Genomic DNA, 22,125 nt, shown 5'->3' with positions numbered 1-22,125 from the left:
TACATTATTTCACAAAACAGAAGCTGTCACCAAAAGGTACTAGAGGCCCTTGTCAGGGGCCAGGAAGTTGTCATGTAGTGTTGACAGTGACACTGAAGTTTCCAGGAGACAACGGGCTCCTTCAGCAAGAGAAGTTCTGGGAAACACAGAGGACACACAGAGACAGTTATGGGTCCTGGGATCTGCCAGTGTTGGGAGCTCATGTCCTCCTTCAAGGAGGCACAAAACACAGAAGCAACTGCAGCTGGTTACTGAAAAGTATTTGACTCACAAATGAGACTAGAACCTAGTGTTAGGAAGTTGCCAGCTCACTTGGGGACTCCAAGTGAGTAACTCTTAACACTTAGCAATGGTTCAGATGCTGGACTTTAACATACTCACTACACGAGTCTAACAGTGGTTGCCAATTGGGAAATTCAGTGAATGAAATGTCTGCAGGACTGTTATTTTAAATCACCCAGATCATCAGGCAATGTAGAACCTGGACCTCACATCCCCAGTGGAAGATGAAGTCCCTTTGGCCAGCTCTGTGTGACCTATCTTAGGATGATTCTGAGAATGGCATGGATGGCCATTTCCACCTGAAGTATATAAGAAGGGTATTTTTCCTCCCCCACTACCTTAAGTTCTCATTCATACCCAATCTTGGAAAAGCCATCACTTTGTCCTCAATCTACAATACACTTTATGTATTTGTTTGTTGCCTCCATGTCCTTCTTCCATAGAGGAAAAAACCACTTTCACAAACAGAAAGGAGGCCTGCCCATCTCTTCTGCTGGAGCCAAAGGGGCAACATCAAAGTAAACAAGTTACCAGGACAGGCCCTCCTATATACATGAATCTCCCCAAAGCTTCCTCCCCATAAGCAGCATCCTCATGAAGGGCAAATGGTTTCCCCCAAAGAAGAATTCAGTATGTCTCTGTGCACATTTTACTGGAAGGTGTAAGAGGATGTAAAGGATCAGAAAAGCAACCTGTATTTTTGTGGCCTATCTCATGAAATGCTGTATGGTTTCATATGTGCCCCAGATACACTACCTGCTACACAGGGTTCATCTCAGTGATGGTGAGCAAACTTTATTCCATCCGATTTCAATACACTTTGAAAGTAATAACCTTTTTTCTTTTTTTAAATTATTTTATTGTTGTTCAATTACAGTTGTCTGCATTTTCCCCCCACCATTGCCCCCCACCCCAGCCAACCTACCTCCCTTGCTTCCACCCTCCCCCTTGGTTTTGTCCATGTGTCTTTTATAGTAGTTCCTTCAAACCCTTCCCCCCATTATCCCACCTCCCCTCTGGTTACTGTCAGATTGTTCCTTATTTCAATGTCTCTGGTTATATTTTGCTTGCTTTTTTCTTTTGATGAATAACCTTGATTTTAAAAATATATAGGTTTTAGGTGAAGATGACCCTGTGACTTTATTATGAAATGTTTTTATATATTGCATAAATATGTTTGCATTTACAAAGTTGACACCCTTATAACATCTGAATCTAGGTAAACCTCATCTATGAGACCTACTTTGATACCCCCTTCTCATCTCTGTCTCAATGGTTTGCTATTCAAAGAAGACTTTGCCTACAACATAATGTTCAAGGTAACAACTCTGAAGGCACATGCAAAAAAGGACACTTAATTAAAATTATCCAATTGAGAAACCATAAAATAACATATTTTATATGTAAAATCAGTTATGTGATAAGAACTTGTAGAAAGTTATGTAATTATTACCTTTTTTTTCCTTCCATATATTCTTGGAGGATTACATAGAAATCCTTTCTGAAAAATAAAAATATCCAAGGATATGATCAGCCTTGTCCCTTTGTACGGGAGTCTGGCATTTCCAACCTCCTCCCAAATATTTCTAACTTATGTCCCACTATCTGCTCAAAGCCCACGTGCCTATCTCTTCTCACCTGTTCTAGAATTTAACCATGGAACCCAGAAAATCCTCTTTAGAACCATTTTCCTTGCTCTTGTGCTTTTTCCTAAGTTTTCACAGATTTTCCTTCACAATCTCTGTGACACCTCTCACCCTCTCTCCATTCCCACCAGTTCCACTCACACCTGCCACCTCACACCAGGGCTATTCAACTGACACGCACACATGTCCCACACCTACAGGGTGTCACACCCTCTGGTCAATGCTGAGCACACAATCCTGGACAAACCTTATAGAGGTCTAGAGAGACAAAAGGAAGGCATGGAAGGATAAGAATAAACACTGTGAGAGGGACCTCAATAGTGAGTTCGGGGGGTCCAGGGAAGGGGTGACCAGGGCAGGCCAGTCAGGGGGCATTCAGACAGGAGTGACATGGGGGCTGAGCCTTGCAGGCTGACTATACATTTGTTGGGCTGGAAGACAGTCAGTTCAAGGCCCCGTGTTGTCTGAGATACTGTTTTATACGTCATGTCACACCTCAGGAGACTCCCTGGGTCTGCGCTGCCCATGCTATGACTTTAAACTCCTTAGTTTGGCATTAAATCCCTCTGCAAACAGCCCCAACTGATGGATTACACCATATATCACACAGTCCCTCTACCTCAACACACGGAGTCACGTTAATCATGGTTCTGGTGTTAACACCACTCTTTCTCTAGACTGTGTTCTGCCCATGTGTCTGACTGCAGACAGTCTTCTTTCTTTTAGTGCCAAAAGTTGTCTGCAAGCACCTGGGTCAGAATGACCTTTCCCTCCTCCAAGCCCCTGCATCCACCCTGGCAGAGCCCCTTTGACAAATGGATGTGCTGCCTTGTACTGAGGTATGGGTGCGGGGCACCTCTTCCTGGGAAAAGGATAAAGTTGGGGGTTTGGGGCTATAACTATAACTCAGCATGTATTTGATGAACAAAAAGTGATGTCACCTTACGGTGTAACCAGGAAAATCACATCAAAGCCTCCTGTCACTAGAATACCTCCATCAGCCATCGTAGGGCTCTCCCACCGCAGTACAAACTCCGCTTCCAGTCCTTCCATCTTGCACGACCTCCTTTGATTTCAAATTCTCTGGGGGTGAACCAATTTCCATCCTCACTCTGTATGCACTTCATGAGTCCTGGAAGACCAGGGTAAGTTGACCTTGGGCCTTCTGTCCTCACAGCTCAGACATAGGCCTCTCATCACCTTGGATCTGGAGTCACCTGACTGGGGCTCGAGACCATAGAGCAGGAGTGTGTGGCCTCCCCTCTCACACATCAGAATCCCCAAACCCAGGCTATAAGTCCCCTCCAAGGAGATTACCTGTTTTGTGCATACATTTCTTTGACCTTTTGCAAAAAAATAAGTAATCATTATCATCAAAATCAACATTATAAAAGTATTCTAAAATCACCTAAAAGTAATATGCCTCCAAGAATCCTCTCTTTCTGAACAATGAGAGGATTTCAATTTGCTGTTGAATTCCGGAGAGAGACAACAGGCCAGACTCTCTGGTGGCCCAGGGGCAGTGTGCAGGCAGAGCTTCAAGTTGGACTGAGATGTCAGGTAAGGACCCTGCAGCTCAGAATGGCACCACGACCACATCTGTGCCCTCCCTTACAGCATGTTTCATCCAGTTTAATGGCATTTACTGAGCAGTGATTTCTTTTTATTCCTGAATTCACGGACAGCCGGTAGTAAAAATAATTGAAAAGGTTGTCCAATGGAAACTTTAAGTTATATATACAAGATAATCACATGCTAAACATTATTAGTCATTAAAGAAATTCAAGTCAAAACCACAATGAGATCACTTCACAACCACTAGCATGGCCATCATTTAAAACATCAGACAATTACAAGTGTTGGCCAGGAGAGAGAGAATTGGAGCCGTCATACATTGTTAGTGAGAATATAAAATAGTGCACCCACTGTGAAAAATGTTTTGGTGTTGTCTAAGTAAGTTAACCATAAACTTACCATATGAACAAGCAATTTCTCTCCTGGGTACATACCCCCCCCAAAATTGAACAGGCGTATACACAAAAACTTGCACACAAATGCTCAAAAGAACATTATTCGTATTCCCAAAGAGTGAAAATAACTCAAACTGATGAAAGTATAAACAAAATACAGTATATTCATACCATAGAATATTGTATTATTTGACAATAATAAGGAATGAAGTACTAATACATGCTATTACATGGATGAACCTTGAAAACATCATGCTACAGGAAAGAACCAATCACAAAATGGCTCATGTTATATGATTCCATTTATGTAAAATACCTAGAATAGGCTTGGTTCCTTCAGACTGCGTGGTGGGGTGAGCTGGGTGTGGGCATTGACTACTGAGAGACATGGGGTTTCCTTTAGTGGGGGACAAGGAATGTTCTAAAATTAGAGTGTAAATTCACAGTCCTGTGAACATACAAACAAAACTCAACAATGAATCGTGCACCCTAAGTGGTGAGTTGTATGATTTGTGAGTTACATCTCAGGAAAGCTGTTTAAATATTATACATCAATTATGTAAGTTAATTCCTTACAGCTATACCATGAGGCATAGTTTAATCATCTCTTTTTTTAATGAGGAATTTCGGAGTCAAGAGAAGAACCCCTCTTTACTCAGATGAATCGGTCACTCTTGGCAGAGCTGAGGCTGGGACTCAGGATTTCTAATTCTCAACTCTGTGATCTTCTCACTACATCGAACACCCCGTCCTGGCAATAATGATCCAGAAAGGAGAGAGATAGGAAGGGGGAGGCCGAGGGCCTCTTCCCATTTATTTCTGATTCACTTCTTGGTTCTTTGGGCATTTCCGTGGTCACTTCCATGTGGTAGTGAGCATCTAATATGCACGGTGTCTTAAAGCATGAAAATGTCACTTTGAGGTTCCCTTCCTGCATCTCTCAAGCCCAAATACAACCTCAAGTCCTTGAATGATGTGTAATTCACATGGGTAATTCTGGACTTCTTGTCATTCCTTCACATAAGAGCTGCAAACTAGACCACGAAACTCACCTTGTTTCAATTTCTTCTTATATAACATCCCTTTCACATGTCTACAGGTCACAGGAAGTGTTGCAGAGCGAAAGTCCACACTTTCATCTCTGTGTTTTCTTGACCCTGAAACAGAAGATTTCTTCAATCTCTATCATTTTGCAATTGAACATGTACCCCTCTCCCCATGTTGAGTCTGTTCCTAGAAAAACACAGAGGCACTTGGGGAACTTTATTCCACACATCTCCAGAGTTTCAGAGTCTTTCAGTGGCATTTTTGATACATAACCACAGAATGTCTCCCTTCCCAGGGGTGTCAAACTCATTTTCACCAGGGGCCACATCAGCCTCGTGATTGCCTTCAAAGGGCTGTCTTTGCCCCCATGCAGCCTGGTAGAAGGGAGCTCTGCAGCTGGGCTATTTCCCTGCACTTAGGTCGCTGGAGACAAAGTCCGAGACTGTACCTGCCTTTTCCTGTGTGAGCTCTGACTCAGGAGCAGAGGGGACAGTGATGGGATGGCCTAATGGAGATGGTGTCTGCCTGCTGTTTGTGTTCACTGCTTTGCCTCATTTCTCCCCACATCAGCTTTCTCCAAAGCTGAAAGGGGAGCCCAGAAGCTCTAAAACAATCTGCACATTGCATTTGGGGGTGGAGGATGAAACTAGCTACCTGATTCCACTAAAGAGTGAAATGCCTTCCAAATGAACTACATCAAGAATGATGTGTACCTGATCCTGCCCCCTCAGCCAAGTTTTAGAGCCATGGTGGGAGGAGAGGCTGTCCATGGTCCCGCTTTGAGATAGATAGACTGTCAGCACTAGGAGGGGCCGGGAAGGATGGTTGGCCTAATTCACTCTCCTGCTTTACAGGTGAGGAAACTGAGGCAAAAGTCGCTAAGTGACTGACACAAGCCCAGAGCGTCAAGAGAGGGAAAGTCTTCTGACCAGCACTCTGGGTCACAGAAGACTCAGCCAAATCATTTTGGGTTATATGTGCCCTTTATGTGGCAACAGTTGAGGCCCTGCCTGGAAGTCATAAGTTCAGGGGAGACAGCAGCACCGCAGTGCACCCTGGATCCCTGGGGTCTGGTTTAGATTTGTCACCAAGTAAATGGTTTGTCAGATTATCTTCCTTCTGCCCCTGGCACGTTTTGAAAACAGACTAAGTCGTATGCTTTTCTCAGCAGTCAATAAAGCTACATGAAGCCATTAGGAAAAAGGATGTGTTACTAAAAACACAGACTAGAACACAAGAAATTAGATGAATAATTATTGAAAGTATATTCCCTTACCTTTATTGCTTCTGGACAGGACTCTCTTCCTTAGGGATCTTTTGGTACTATTTAAGTGGATTCTACATCTGCGTCTCTTTTTCTCTGACAAAAATGAAAAAAATACAACCACAGTTGCAGTCATGCTTTTTTTTCACGAATATTAGTGTTTTTCTAAATTTCCACTTAAAAGTAACTTCCTCAAAGCCTGACTAAAGCATAAAGAAGAATATATATTCCCGAGTCTTTAAACTACCAAGAATTAATCTTAGGCTCATCATCTATTTTATTTTTCATAACCCTACAATATTAAACAAACAATTGAAATCAGCAACTTACTTACATCCCAAGCAGCTATGTGATATGTGTTTAACAGATGCCAATCATATATCTACTAATTTATTTATCAATAGTCTTTCCAAAAAATACATGAGATCAAGATGATGATTACTCCCATTATAGAAACTAAAGTATTCTGAGAAAATTGAGGCAAAAACTACCCAAAGAAAGTAAAGACATTTAAGGATTCTTTTTGGAATAGAGATAGGAAAAAAATAGAAATTCTGTGCATTAAGGAAAACCCTGTGGTGGGCTTGCAAGTGAGAAACACATTATACACATTACCTTGAGTAAATATATCTGTACATTTGTACAGAAAGTGATGGGAAAGTCAGGTAAATAAGACCAAGGGCTTTGTCCACCTTGGTTTGAACAGATATTATAATCAGAGAAACTACCAGAAGACGACTAACCAAGAGAAATGGGTAGAATTGAGTCTTACAAAACCGTAGGTTCAAGTAGTAACTAAGGATTAGCTTGATAGACTTTGCAGCAGAGAATGTTCCTCCATTTGTGAGTTAATTGGTTATGACTATGCATCTCAATGTTTGCTATCACTCTAATGTGTCATTTTTTTATGAAAAAATAGAGACATTTATTGAAGACATAAGATACAAGGAACACTGTACATAGGACAACGACACCTCAGTCCCCTTCAAAGTAGGGACCTTGATCACACAAAGTAGGGATCACACAGTTCTCTCAATCACCATCAGCTGCCCTGTTATATTTTTCTGAATCTCAGTGATGGTCTGAAATCTCTTCCTTTTCAAAGATGATTTTAGTCTTGAGTAGAGTTAGAAGTCACAGGGCACCAAATTTGGGCTATAGAGGGGCTGGGTCACCTGGGTGACTTGATATTTCACCAAGAGACTCTGCATGAGATGTGATGCATGAGCGGATGTGTTGTTGTGATGAAGCTGCCAATCACTACTTGCCTATAGCTGCGGCCTTCTGAATCATCTGAGTAGTTTCCATGGAGGAATGTTCAAGCTTAATGCAAATTTGATGCAAATTCATTGCTCTAGTTGCTCAGTCATTTGGAATACGGCAGCCACACAGTACACATGCTTATTCAATGGCATCTACTGCCCCCACTGACTAGTACAGTGAAGTATTCATTGTTCTCATGTGTGCATCCTAGTCCACTTTCCTTGGTTGTCAGGTTACATTGATGTCATGCAAACCGTTCTCATTATAGTAACAATGGCTGGACTTTTTCCAGACAGACTAATATATATGTATGTATGTGTGTGTGTGTGTGTGTGTGTGTGTGTGTATATATATATATATATATATTCCCTTATATATATATGGGAATATATTTGAGATATATATGTATATATTTGATAAGTCACTGAAGTTCTATCACCTCTTTAGCAATAGAGCATCTGTAGTACATGCTGATATTTTGTTTGTTTGCTTTTGTAGTTATTACTCAGGATCAAAATACTGCATAACTCCATAGGTCACCAATCACACTATAGTTTATAAGTTTAAGTGACCAAGACACAGGTATCTTCAGAGTCAACAGTCACAAAGTAAAAGATTTTACCAAAAAAACCCCCAAAACAACCCAGCCCAGAAAGGACTCCCAGTTACAAATTGTTTTTTTTATCCCACACCCATGAGGATCACACTGCAGAAATGAATTTACTAAACTAACTAGGTGTCCCATGTAGTCGTTGTTGAATCTCTTTCCTAAACTGGGGCTGCAACGATGCTCCCTGCATTGGGTAAGGGCCTTGTCACAGGTCTTGTAGGTCAGTCTATGGCAGAGACTGGCCTGTTCAGTCTGGGGATGCTGAAAATGACTAAGAAATTGTATGGATATGACAGTGACCTGGGCCACTGCTCAGGCCAGAGTGTGAAACTCTAGTTCATTAAATCCTTTCTTCTCATCTAACCAAAAACTAATAATGTCGTGCACATAGCTCAGAGGATATAGGGAATAGCCTTTAAAGGGTTCTGTTATTCCAGGGACAGAATTCTTCGGGAGATGTTTATCAAAGATCCACAACATCTTCTAGGCAGAGGCGGCCCAGACAAGCATGGCTAAGAGATCCAAATTTTTAGACACAAACGCGAAACCCTGGTCCTCATGTACAATGCTTGGAACAGATGTGGTAACAGACCCAATAATCAGATCCTTGGCCCAGCTGGGCCAAAATTGTGAGACTTCACATTATCATGTACTCTTTCCCATTTGGTTGGAAAATGAATTCTACTGGACTTCTCAGTTTATAGCCCTCCAGCAATGTCCGAGTCAGAAGGCGATCTAGAATGCCCTTCAGGTGGTCCAGCAGGGACTGAAGACAGCCATCCTTCAGATTTGGATTAAACCCAAGGATAAATGAAGTCTCATGAAATGCTGGCATTGTGAAAGGTGAGATGTGGCACTTCTGAAAGACAGATCCACCCTCATTGTTTCAGAAAAAATAATTCTTTAAATCACTACTAAGATTAACAAAAAGCCAGCAGTCTGACTACATACATATCCACAACTAACTTGATCATATACGTCCTCCTAGGCTTTTCTCTTTGCATATGTTAGTATTTAAATAATATTTTGTATTACAAAAGTTTAATGTGTTTACTATTTTTAATCTGTGTACATATACCTACAAAACACACATAAAAATATAAACATCATCAATGACCAAATACAACCACTGCATATATTTTTATGGATGAACTGCCATTAATTTTTCTATATATCCATATCTATATCACTCTATACAGAGAGATAGGTGAATATGTATAAACAAACATTTACTTATATGAAAGCATATTTGCACAAATATATATGTTTACACGTACATATTTTTACCACATGTACACATGCAGTCTGCTTTCTTCATGTGCCTTCTTTGCAATGTCTTCCTAAATTAATCAATAAGAATTCTTGACCCAGTAAAGAGCCATGTACTGAGGAAGGCAGTGTCTCCCTATTAGCCCGGATCATTTAGCTCCAGCTGATTATATGTATGAGACATAAACCGTTTTGTTGAAGCCACTGCATTTTCAGGCCTCTCCGTTACAGCATCTCAGCCTATATTCTACCTGATGCAGTGGCTGGGAAACTGTCAGGGCCCACAGGTGACTACAGACCACAAGGGCACAAGAAGCAGTGCCTTCATACACTCCAAAAGTGTGATGACTTCACTTTGCCTGCTTACCTCTTTGATGTATGTTTCTCTGCCATTTCCTTTTATATCTTGACCAAGAATGTCCTTTCTTTTTTCCTTCAAAAAAAGAAGAGAATAAAGTTAATTCTTCAATGTATAAAGGACCCATGGACAAAATCAAAGAGGGGGAGGATTGAGGGTGGGAGATGCGGGTGGGTGGTGTGGGGGAAAGTGGTGGAGGGAAAATGGACACAATGGTACTTGAACAACAATAAAAATAAATAAATAAAGTTAACTATCCAGAGCTATAATTCTCAAAGCTCAATAGGTCGGTAGAGTTCAAGTATTTTTTTCAGAGCTTGATCAACAAAAATGAGCAAAATTCTTAACTACCACTGCCACAGCATCGGGTCGATCATACAGTCATATTTTGCTGTGTGCACACTTGGAAGACTATAGGAAATGACCTTTATTTGAAAAAGTTTTTAAAAACACATGAAACATGTGTTTATTTTTGGACTCGCTAAGCTGTTCCATTGATCTATGTGCCTGTTTTGGTGCTAGTACCATCCTGTTTTGATTATGATAGCTTTGCAGTACAGTTTGAAATCAGGGCACATTATATCTCCAACTTCGTTTTCTTCTTTCCCAAGATGGCTTTGGCTATTCAGGGTCTCTCGTGGTTTCATAAATTTTAGGATTATTCATTATAGTTGTATGAGATATGCCGTGGGTATTTTGATAAGGATTGCACTGAATCTGTAGATTGCTTGGGTAGAAATAAACCCAAACTTACATGGTCAATTAAACTGTGACAAAGGAGGTAAAAATATGCAATGGGGAAAAAAACAGTATCCTCAATAAAGGGTGACAGGAAAACTGTACAGATACATGCAGAGGCAATTGTCCGTGCCATTTCCACATGCCTCTGAGTATCTTCTCAAGGATGTTTCAAGGCCTTTGTTCCTTCCTGGAGACTGCGGGTCAGAAGCTATTTCCATGACTCTTCCAAATTCTACAATTCACTCATATCTTCGTTAATTTTCTCCATCTTCAGAGCCACCAATTTTGTATTTTTCTGTATCTCCCACAGTCACTTCCCCTTCTCTCCACAGCCAGAAACAGTTCTCCATTTTTTAATGCCAATTGATTATACTGGTGGCACACAGATGTCTAAAATAAACACCCCCTTCCACATCCCTAGCTTTATTATATCTGTGAAATCCCTTTTGCCATGGAAGAAAATGCATTAGAGGTTCCAGTGATTAGGATATGGATATTTGGGGGGCAACCATCATATTATTTTCAATTATTATGATAATGAAACTCAGGCATTAATAACCTCATTTTAACATCAAAAACAAGTAAAATTTATGTACTCTTACTTCTTCTCCTCTTGAGTTTTCCCAAAGTAGAATTGTTTCCAAGACCCACTTTATCTAGAAAAAGAGGTAGATGTAAGGAAACGGAAATTAATCGCTAAAAGTTACCAATCCTAGGATGATTCATACTACAGGAGTGAGTTTATAAAGTTGTTTTATTATCAATTTTCTCTTCCTTTTGAAGGAATTAAAAATCTCCTGAATTGAGAAGTAGGAGTCCAGGATGAGCCTGGGTCTTCTTCTTCTTCTTCTTCTTCTTCTTTTTTTTTTTTGTTCCACTCGATGGAACTTAAAAAAAAAATCTTAAATACCTAGTTATTTCAAGTTACTCATGAATAGGTGCCAAATCCTGTCTAGGTTTTAAAATATTTGTAAGAATTAAATAACAACTTATGGCAAAAAGTTTATAAGAAAATGTTACATAAATTAGACATATGCAGAGTACACCCATCAAAAATTTGTGCTGGGTTAAGAGTAATTGGTCAGAAGTCTCCCCTACTGACAATTAAGTGACAGGATCAGTTGTTTCTAAGGTCTTTGTAAGATTGTGAAAAAATGACACTATTGTCTTGCTAGGAGAATTATCAGTACATCTTGTCTTCTTGGGTTCCATAGATTCTGGGTGTGACAGCAATGGAAACAACTGCATAAAATTAAGATGTTATTACTAATAGAGTAATGCAGCAAGCTAGGTGCTCCCATTTTAAGTTGTATTTCTACAACATCCATGCATAATCCACAGTGCTCATCCCGTTGCACATAACTTTACAATGATCTCATCACTCCCTGCTCTTCCTTAAAGGGTCAGGTCCAGAAAAGGCAGAGAACAGCATAGTAAGATGGACTGAACCTCCTGTCACACTTCACCTGGGGTCCCAGGTAACTATGGACCCGCCCTCATGCCATGACCCCTGTGCAGCATCTTACCTTGACTCCTTTCAGTCCTTGGCTGCAGACCTCCTGGCACATCTTTTGAGAAGCACATAACGCAGGAACACTTCTCATTTCCAGGTGCTGGTTGCTCTGATTCTGGGCCAAAAATCATAATTTATGAAAACTCTTCTCATAGGCCCCAGCGACCCTATTTTTGGTACCCTTGTGGATTTTTTGCTACTTCTTTCTCTGAAATATAATATTAATCCTCTCTATAGCTGAGTCTTCCTTTAATTCTCCTTTTTTTCTTCTCTTGTCCTTTTATCTTAACTCTGTTTCTTTAAAACATGTTTACCTTGTTCATCACAGGGTAGTAGACTAAAGATAAGCTCTTCAGATTCTCCTTCTCTACCCATTTGGGGAGCTTGTAGTTCACAAGAAACTAAAGAGAAACAAGAAAGTTACTGTCCACGGGTCCTGTGACAGTGATTAGGGAAGAATTCCCAGTGCTCCTATGTGGCACGCGGATATTCTGAGCTAAGATGAACTGCATCCTCGGAAAAAGTATACCTGCTCCAATAATCACACCTGGGCTCTGACAGAGCTGTTATTCCCATTCTTTGTGCCCAATTCTACTTTCTCTGCTTTTATTGTTCTATTTGTAGCCCTAAGGATAAAATTAAAAGATTGTATTTTTCCAGAAAAAGAGAAACTAACAGTTCTTTGAAAATTATAAAAGTAGCCTTGGATGGTGTGGCTCAGTGGACTGAGCTCTGACCTGTGACCAAAGGGTCGCTGGTTCAATTCTCAGTCAGGACACATGCCTGGGTTGCAGGCCGGTACCCCAGTAGGGAGCACATGAGAGGCAACCAGTGCTGTTTCTCTCCCACTTTCTCTCCCTCCCTTTACCTCTCTCAAAACAAATAAATAAAATCTTTAAAAAACAAAAAGAAAATTATAAAAGTAAATATCAGACCACTTTTAAATTCATCCCAACTGGCCAATGACTACTTACATCACCAACCACATTTAAAGCCAGCTAATCAGTTGCAGCTGTACACTTCTGAAAATCAGCCAGTCAGCAACAACCACACTCCAGAAAGCCTGCATCTGTCACTAAATGTAACCTGTTCAGAATCACTCCCGTTTCTGAAAGTCCACACTCAGTTCCTGAAACACATACTTCCCAAAATTCTTTACAAAGTCAGCAGTTTCTGGTTTGTTGGGGTTTTCTTTAATTGTGTCCAGTAAATACACTGTCTCTTCCCACCATGCCCCTTGCTTGGTAAACAATAAATCCTGCTTTTAGCTTCAGGTATTGCATACGGACTATCCCTTTAAAATGGAGCTCCCACCAAGATCATCTTGCAGACTCTTGCTGGAGTATCCTTTGGGACCCTGGGAGCAATAGGTATAAATCTCCAGCCTCTTGTGCCCACTTCAGATTATCTTCCTGATCCACTGCCAAGGGAACTGTCTCAGCAACAACCTGAGCTTTGATGTGTTTCATGAGTTCTTATTCCTGAATTTTCTTATTATTTAAACATGTGTGTGTAGTCAGGTACAAAACAGACATTTACTTTGGAAATACACCATTTACCAAATATTCTGTGAATGTGCTTATTCTTTTACTACTTCACTTAACCTCCCTCTGTTGTCTATTATAAAATGTCCTATCTCACACATGCTTGTTCCTCATTTTCCTGTTCTTCTTGAACTTTAGAAGAAAGTCATCCAAAGCAAATGGATGCAGACATAGACTGAATATGACCCCTATATTAGCCAGTCCCAAGGATTAATTAATGTATTAGACAACAGCCAATTTGTGCAAAGATATTTGGTCACACTTAGTCATGAATTCCTCATGAAATTTTCATGAAGGCACATGACATCTTTTCAATTTGTGAAAGAAAACCATTTTGTTTAGCATATAACCTGAGGTCAACTGATGTAATTGATCATTTGTCCCCTTTTTCGTCTCTGCTTGGTGGATGAACTCCATGCTCCACTCACATGCGGGACACACTCACATTCACACTTATGACTGAATGTCGTGGCCTCTTTGCTGTTTGTCACAAGCCTGTCTTTGCCAAAGCTACCGTCTCCCACTGGCAGAACCCACTTCCTCTTTGTGCTCTCACTGTGATTCTAACTGTTGCACGCATGGTAATAAATGACAAAGCTCCACGGACAATGACTGTGGGTTTCACTGGGGAACTTGTGACACATCAAAAGTAAAAAATTCACATCATAATATTTCTGAAAGAGAGTAAAATATCTAAAAGTCCCTATTTCCCAATCACTAAATATTACTTTCAGACCATTATCTAAAAAACATCTTCTCAGAGTTCGGAAGATGGCAGTGAAGTGGGTGGGACCTTAGCCCACTTACTCGTGCACCCAACTGGGACACTTAGCCAATCTTCCAAAAAACAATGTGAACAGACAACAGAATCTTAGCTGCTAAGACGTTTGAAAGCCAAAGTGTGCAGAGTACACTTCACAGCTGGTGGTAAAGCGGTTTTATAGGCTGACGGGGAAATGCTCAGGGCCTGATGTCAGAAACTGCAGCTGCCTTGGGAACATGGGAGGAGAGCCAGGTGAGTGATAACAACCTAGTGGCTCCCTCCCTTCCCAGGGCAGAGAAAACCCAGACCCTCCCAGGAGATACCTGAAGGCTTAAAGTCGAGGGGGAGGGGAGGTGCGGGGATTAGAAAGGCAGCAAGCATACACAGATGGCTGCGCATCCAAGCTGTGGTGAATTGGGGGGAACCTTGTTGACACCTGGAGCTGGGAGAGGAGGTGGGCTTTGACTGGCTGTCACTCAGATACACTCTGACTTGCCAGAGAGTTGGAATGTATGGAAGCCAGGCAGAGGCTCGGAGGGGCAGCAGCACCCAAAGAGACTTTTTTCAAAAGGGGAACTGAGGCGCACCACGTGGAGACCTCATGTGCCTTTGTTGGCAGCAGTCTGGCCAACAAAGGAGTGTGGCAAGATTTGCTCCCACTCAGTGCATCTCATGGATTGATCAAGGGGTGCCAAGTGAGGTGGCTTATCTGCTCCCGCTTGGCACAACTGTGCAGAGTGGAGAGTGCAGGCCACACAGTGCTCTAGGGGTGTGGGCTGGAAACTGGGCACCTGTGATGATTGTAACCCAGACTGAGCCCCCATCTTTGCCAACCCACAGGGAAGGAAAAATGGAACTGAGCTCCCCCTCTGCCTGCAGGAACCAGGAAGTTCTGCAAAACTGGCTGGATAGGCTTTTTTTTTCTTTTTCCCAAACGTAAGACAGTAAGACCTGGGGTTGAGAGAAAACCAGAGACAGATCCAGAAAAAAGTCCAAAGGTGAACAGCAACAGCTGAGACAAATTTCACTTTGCTCTTCATCAGGATTTGTATGTTGTTTTATTTCTCTTTCTTCTTTCCGTTTATTTAGTTTTATTTGTTTGTCTGTTTTTGTTGTTTGTTTTGTTTTTTTATTCTCCCTTCCATATTGCATTTTAATTTTTCTTCTTTCACTTCACTCATATTCCAAATAACTCACTACTCTTGACCTTTTACTTTGTATTCTTTTTATTCAGATTATATATTTCTACTCATGCTATTGTTATTCCAAATCCCCCACATCACCCTTCCCTGGTCTCAGTCCATTTTGCCATCTTCCTGAGCTTTATTATGTTGGTATAAACTTTAACTTCTCTCACACTACACCAAGTTTCTATCCCTTACTCTCAGTATTTCTCCTCCATATAACCTCACATAAACACTCTTCTTTCTTAAGCAGCTCCATTCGTTTTCCCCACTTGAGTCTTATTTCTTTTCCACCTTTTATCAACAGTGGCTAATTGAGTGAAATACCATGGTTATTTCTGTACTTCTCCAAAGGAACTTCTATTTGTACATTATTTGTTTGTACTTTAAATCCCATAGAATACTTCCCACTGTCTTACTCCATTTTGCCCTCCCCCTGTCCCTGATCAGTTGAGTGAAGAACAGTTTTATTTCATTGTTCTCTCTCTCTTTCTCCTTCTTTTTATTTCTTTCCCTCTCTCTCAACCTGGGTGTTACTCCTTATACTCATTAGTTTGCTTCCCCCACCTTGTCAAAATCATTTTTCTTTACTGTAGATATCTTATTCACTTTTCACTTGCTGCAATATTCTTATACCCATTTCACGTTTATTAAACTTCATTCAGCTGTCATTGCTATTGACCCTGCTGTGGTTTTTCTGCAATTTTGCTCCTGTTGGTCCAGTGCCTTTTCAATTTTACTTCTGACCTCATAGTATACTCTTCCCTTTTCTTACTCCATTGTTCCCCTCACCCTTTAGTGTTTTACTTATGTTTTAAATTTTGTTCTTTCCCTTTCTTCACCTCAGTTCTATCCCAACTCTTATCAATTCTCCTCCCTCTTACCACTCAATAACATTTTCCCCTCTTTTAGTCATCTCATATTCCCTTTTTCATATCTTATAATATCTGCAATCTCTTCACCTTTATTAATTTTTACTCAATTGTGGTTGAGATTGCTGATGTGGAAGGGCGTTCTTTTTGCTGGCATAGGTTTCATTGTCGGGTAATATGACTGTGTTAACCAACACCTGTACAAAGCATACAAGACAAAGTAGGAGTTGTCACTACCAGCAAGCCCCCTGGGGGGAGAACCCACCAACAAAGAAGCCACCAAAATAAAAGCCTAGTACAACAAGAGGGCCTGCACAAATGGAAGAAAGGGCAACCCTACAGCATCCAGCCAAGGATATCAAAGAGAATGCACCATTGAGCCCCACAGAACCCCTAGCACAGAAATTCACCCCATGAAGACAGCTGGCAAAGCAGAGCATCCAGAAATGCAGAAACAAACAAAAAGAGTCAACTAAAATGGGGAGAAAAAGAAAGAACTCACAATTGAAAGGAATGGGCCTTCTTCTGCCACGTGAGGACACAGCAAGAAGAGAGCTGTCTATGCACAGGAAGCTCCTCTCACCCGACACCAAATCTGCTCACCTTGATCTTAGACTTCCAGCACCCACAACTGTGAGAAATAAACTTCTGTTGTGGAGAACCAAGATGGAGGCATAGGTAGACACACTGTGCCTCCTCGCAAAACCAGAAATGACAGAAAATCGAATGCCAAGGAAGTCCGAAACCAAGGAGATAAAAAATAAACATCCATCCAGACGGGTAGGAGGGGCGGAGACAGGCAGCTGGGGCGGAGAGGACTCGCGTGGCCGTGGCGGGACTGAGACTGGCGGAGTGTGGGACAAACGGGGCAGGCAGTCTGACCACTAGCTGACCCTGCGGCCCCACATTCGCACACAGATAAACCAAGAGGGCCGGACTCAGAGTGGCGGAGAACGGGGCAGGCAGAGTGGCAGGTAGCACCCCGTGGCCCCACATTCGTGCACAGATAAACCGGGAAGAATGTGGGGAGCAAAGCAGACCGCGCAACCCAGGGTTCTAGTGCGGGGAAATAAAGCCTCAAACCTCTGATTGAAAATGCCCGTGGGGGTTGGGGCAGCAGCAGGAGAAACTCCCAACCTCACAGGAGAGGTCGTTGGAGAGACCCACAGGGGCCTAGAGTGTGCACAAGCCCACCCACTCGACACCAGCACCAGAAGGGCGCAATTTGATTGTGGGTAGTGGAAGGAGTGACTGAAATCTGGTGGAGAGTGGAGCAGGTGCCATTGCTCCCTCTCGGCCCCTCCCCCACATACAGCATCACAGTGCAGCAACCAGTGTTACCCCATCCTGGGGAACACCTAAAGCTCCGCCCCTTTAAGTAACAGGCTCGCCAAGACCAAAAAAAAAAAAAAAAAAAAAAAAAGGCCCAAATGACAGAACACTTCAAAGATCCAGAAATAATTCAACTAAGCAGCAAACAGATAGCCAACCTATCAGATACACAGTTCAAAACACTGGTAATAAGGATGCTCACAGAATTGGTTGAATATGGTCGAAAACTAGATGAAAAAATGAAGGCTATGCTAAGAGAAACAAAGGAAAATGTACAGGGAACCAATAGTGATGTGAAAGAAACTGGGACTCAAATCAACGGTGTGGATCAGAAGGAAGAAAGAAACACCCAACCAGAAAAGAACGAAGAACCAAGAATTCAGAAAAATGAGGAGAGGCTTAGGAACCTCCAGGACATCTTGAAACGTTCCAACGTCCGAATTATAGGGGTGCCAGAAGGAGAAGAGGAAGAACAAAAAATTGAAAACTTATTTGAAGAAATAATGAAGTAGAACTTCCCTAATCTGGCAAAGGAAATAGACTTCCAGGAAGTCCAGGAAGCTCAGAGAATCCCAAAGAAGCTGGACCCAGGGAGGAACACACCAAGGCACATCATCATTACATTACCTAAGATTAAACAGAAGGAGAGAATCTTTGAAGCAGCAAGAGAAAAGAACACAGTTACCTACAAAGGACTTCCCATATAAGACTGTCAGCTGATTTCTCCAATGAAACCTTGCAGGCAAGAAAGGGCTGGCAAGAAGTATTCAAAGTCATGAAAGGCAAGGAACTACATCCAAGATTACTCTATCCAGCAAAGCTATCATTTAGAATGGAAGGGCAGATAAAGTGCTTCTCAGATAAGGTCAAGTTCAAGGAGTTCATCATCACCAAGCCCTTATTATATGAAATGTTAAAGGGACTTATCTAAGAAAAAGAAGATAAAAAATATGAACAGTAAAAATGACAGCAAACTCACAGTTATTAACAACCACACCTAAAACTAAAACAAAAGCAAACTAAGCAGACAACTAGAACAGGAACAGAACCACAGAAACGGAGATCACATGGAGGATATCAATAGGGGACTGGGAGGGGGAGAGAGGGGGGAAAGGTACAGAGAATAAGCAGCATAAATGATAGGTGGAAAATAGGGGGAGGGTAAGAATAGTGTAGGAAATGTAGAAGCCAAAGAACTTATAAGTATGACCCATGGACATGAACTATAGGGGGGAATGTCGGAGGGAGGGGGTGGGCAGGATGGAGTGGAGTGAGGGGGGGAAATGGGACAACTGTAATAGCATAATCAATAAATATATTTTAAAAACATTTTTAAAAAGAAAGGAATGGAAGAATCCCCAGTAAAAGAGCTAAATGAAATTGAGGCAAGCAAACTATCAGATGTAGAATTCAAAATAATGGTTATAAAGATGTTCAAGGAGCTCAGTGACAACTACAAAGAACTGAGTGGGAACTACAACATCATGAAAAAGGAAATAGAAACTATACACACGAACTAGGAAGAAATGAAGAATACAATATCTGAAATTTAAAAAAAAAAAAAAAAACTACAAGGAATCACAAGCAGGCTGGACAAAGCCAAGACCAAGATAGTGAGCTGGAAGGCAAGGTAGAAAGAAATAGCTAGGTAGAGCAGCAGCATGAAAAAAGAATATGAGGATATCTGAAGGGAACTTGAGGACAACATGATCTGCAACAACATTCAAATCAAGGGAATGATTTGAAGGAGAACAGAAGGAGAAGAAAAGGAGCAAAGGATAAAAAATGTTTTGAAAAAATAATGATAAAAAACTTCCTTAAGCTGGAGAGGAGAAAAGACATGGAAATTCAGGAAGTGCAGGGAGTCCCAATCAAGATGAACCCAAAGAGGCCCACTCCAAGACACATCATAATTAAAATGGCAAAACTCAAAGACAAAGAGAGAATCTTAAAGGCAGCAAGGGAGAAACAGAGGTAACATACAAGGGAGCCCCGATAAGGCTAGCATCTGACTTCTCAATGGAAACCCTACAAGCCAGAAGGGAATGGCAAGAAATATTCCAAGTAATGAAAAGCAAAGGCCTGCAACCAAGACTACTCTACCCAGCAAGACTCTCAATTAAAATGAAAGGCAAAATAAGGAGCTTCCCAGACAAAAGAAAGCTAAAAGAATACACATCCACCAAACCAGTATTGCAAGATATGCTAAAGGGACTGCTTTCAGAAGATGAAAAAAAAAAAAAGAGTGAGAAAGAGAGGAACACAGGTGCAAAGCAGGAAAAATGAATAAGTACCTATCAATAATAACCTTAAATGTAAATAGATTAAATGCTCCAAACAAAAGACATAGGGTAGCTGAATGGATCAGAAAACATGACCCACACATATGTGGCCTACAAGAGACCCATGCCAGAACAAAAGACCTCACAGACTGAAAGTGAAGGGTTGGAAAAAAATATTCCAAGCAAAGGGACAGGAAAAAAAAGTGGAGTAGCAATACTTATATCAGACAAAACAGACTTCAAAACAAAAACCATAAAAAGAGACACTGAAGGACACTTCATACTACTCAAGGAAAGAATCCACCAAGAAAACATAAACATTGTAAACATATGCACTCAACATAGGAGCACCCAAACATACAAGGAAAACCTTGGAGGACTTCAAGATATAGATAGACAGCAACACACTTATACTACAGGATTTTAACAGCCCACTGTCAAAAATGGATAGATCTTCCAAACAAAATATCAACAAGGATATTGAGACATTGAACAATGTCCCAATCTTAAAGGGACTTATCTAAGAAAAAGAAGATGATCAAAACAATGGACAGAATAATGACAACAAACTCACAACTATCAACAACCGAACCTAAAAAAAGCAAAAACAAACTAAGCAAACAGCTAGAACAGGAACAGAATCACAGAAATGGAGATCACATGGAGGGTTATCAGCAGGGGAGGTGGAGGTGGAGAAAGGGGAAAAAGTTACAGGGAATAAGAAGCATAAATGGTAGGTAGAAAATAGACAGGGGGAGGTTAAGAATAGTATAGGATGTAGAAGCCAAAGTATTTATATGTATGACCCATGGACAGGAACTACAGGCGTGGGGGGCAGGGGGCGCAGGATGCGGGTGGGAGGCAGTGTACAGGGTGGAGGTGAATAAAGTGAGGAAAATGGGACAACTGTAATAGCATAATAAATAAAATATATTTAGAAAATTTTTTAAAAAGTAAAAAAAATGGAACTGTATTTCGACCCAGCTACTCCAGTGCTGGGATTATACCCTAAAAATCCTGAAACACCAATTCAAAAGAATTTATGCACTCCTATGTTCCTAGCAGCACAAATTACAATTGCCAAGTACTGGAAAGAGTATAAGTGCCCATTAGTAAATGAGTAGATCAGAAAACTATGGTACATTTACACAGTTGACAGCATGGATGCAACTGGAGAGCATTATGCTAAGTGAAATAAGCCAGACGGTGAAAGACAAATACCATGTGATCTCACCTCTAAGTGGAACCTAATCAACAAAACAAACAAGCAAGCAAAATAGAACCAGAAACATGGAAATAAAGAACAAACTGACACTAACCAGAGGGAAGAGGGAAAGGGGATAACAGGAAAAGAGGGGATGGGTTATCAAGGAACATGTATAAAGGAGCCATAGACAAAGACAATGGGGGTGGAGGATTGAATGTGGGATGTGTGGGTGGGTAAGAGGGCAAAGGAGAGTAATGGGGGGAATGGGGACAACTATAATTTGAAAACAATGAAAAAAAACCTCTTTTCTTTTAACCCCCCTCTATGTATTAAATCAATAGGGATCTAGTATGCAAGTGAAATGAACAAGTTTAATGTTCTAAAGAAGAAATAATTTTAGAATTTCTGAAAAATTCTTTTAAACATGATCAATTCATAGTTAATCTGAATATTAGTATAATTCCACTATGCATAAATCATTATCTTTGCAAATAAACAAAATAGGGATATCTTACTTCTCTTTAGTACCTAACTCAATTATGCTATTCTCTTATGTAAACAAATCATTAGTACATATAGATCAGCTTTGTTTGATGCCCCAGTTTAGAACTACCAGTAGAAGTGTGAGGGTGATTATAGTTATATTTTACTGTGTGTGGATGTGGGAGACTGTAGGAAATGAACTTTCTTTGAATTTTTTTTTAAAAAACACATGTAAGCATGCGTTTATTCCTGGAATCTCTATGCTATTCCATTGGTCTATGTGTCTGTTTTGTTGCTAGTACCATACTGTTTTGATTATTATATTTTTGTAGTACAGTTTAAAACCAGAGCACATTATACTTCCAACCTTCTGTTCTTTCTCAAGATTCTCAAGGTTCTCTCTGGGCTAAGATGAAGGTTGCAGTAGGGCTTTATTCTTTCCTGGAGATTGTGGAGGAGAAGCTATTTCCATAACTTTTTCAAATTCTACAATTC

General features: G+C 40.9%; 1 protein-coding gene across 3 annotated transcripts in view; it reads right to left on the bottom strand.

The window, feature by feature from the left end:
• The window catches only part of LOC112307905 (nuclear body protein SP140-like protein), a 59,344-nt gene that overhangs the window by 6,132 nt on the left and 31,087 nt on the right, over positions 1 to 22,125 (bottom strand). Inside the window, exons 8-15 of one of the 3 annotated variants that reach the window (XM_045198189.2) lie at positions 12,278 to 12,364; positions 11,977 to 12,078; positions 11,053 to 11,106; positions 9,719 to 9,784; positions 6,222 to 6,305; positions 4,951 to 5,055; positions 2,921 to 3,060; positions 1,736 to 1,783 (exon numbers count right to left, since the gene is read on the bottom strand). In XM_045198189.2, the coding sequence (XP_045054124.2) occupies positions 1,736 to 1,783; positions 2,921 to 3,060; positions 4,951 to 5,055; positions 6,222 to 6,305; positions 9,719 to 9,784; positions 11,053 to 11,106; positions 11,977 to 12,078; positions 12,278 to 12,364 (686 nt within the window). The remainder of the gene's footprint in view (positions 1 to 1,735; positions 1,784 to 2,920; positions 3,061 to 4,950; positions 5,056 to 6,221; positions 6,306 to 9,718; positions 9,785 to 11,052; positions 11,107 to 11,976; positions 12,079 to 12,277; positions 12,365 to 22,125) is intronic. The other 2 variants (XM_053919169.1, XM_053919170.1) reach the window with 2 other exon arrangements.

This window comes from Desmodus rotundus, chromosome 2 (genome assembly GCF_022682495.2).
Source record: "Desmodus rotundus isolate HL8 chromosome 2, HLdesRot8A.1, whole genome shotgun sequence".
Classification (NCBI taxonomy): Eukaryota; Metazoa; Chordata; class Mammalia; order Chiroptera; family Phyllostomidae; genus Desmodus; species Desmodus rotundus.
Note: the sequence above shows the minus strand (reverse complement) of the source record. Positions and strands in the feature narration are given on the sequence as shown.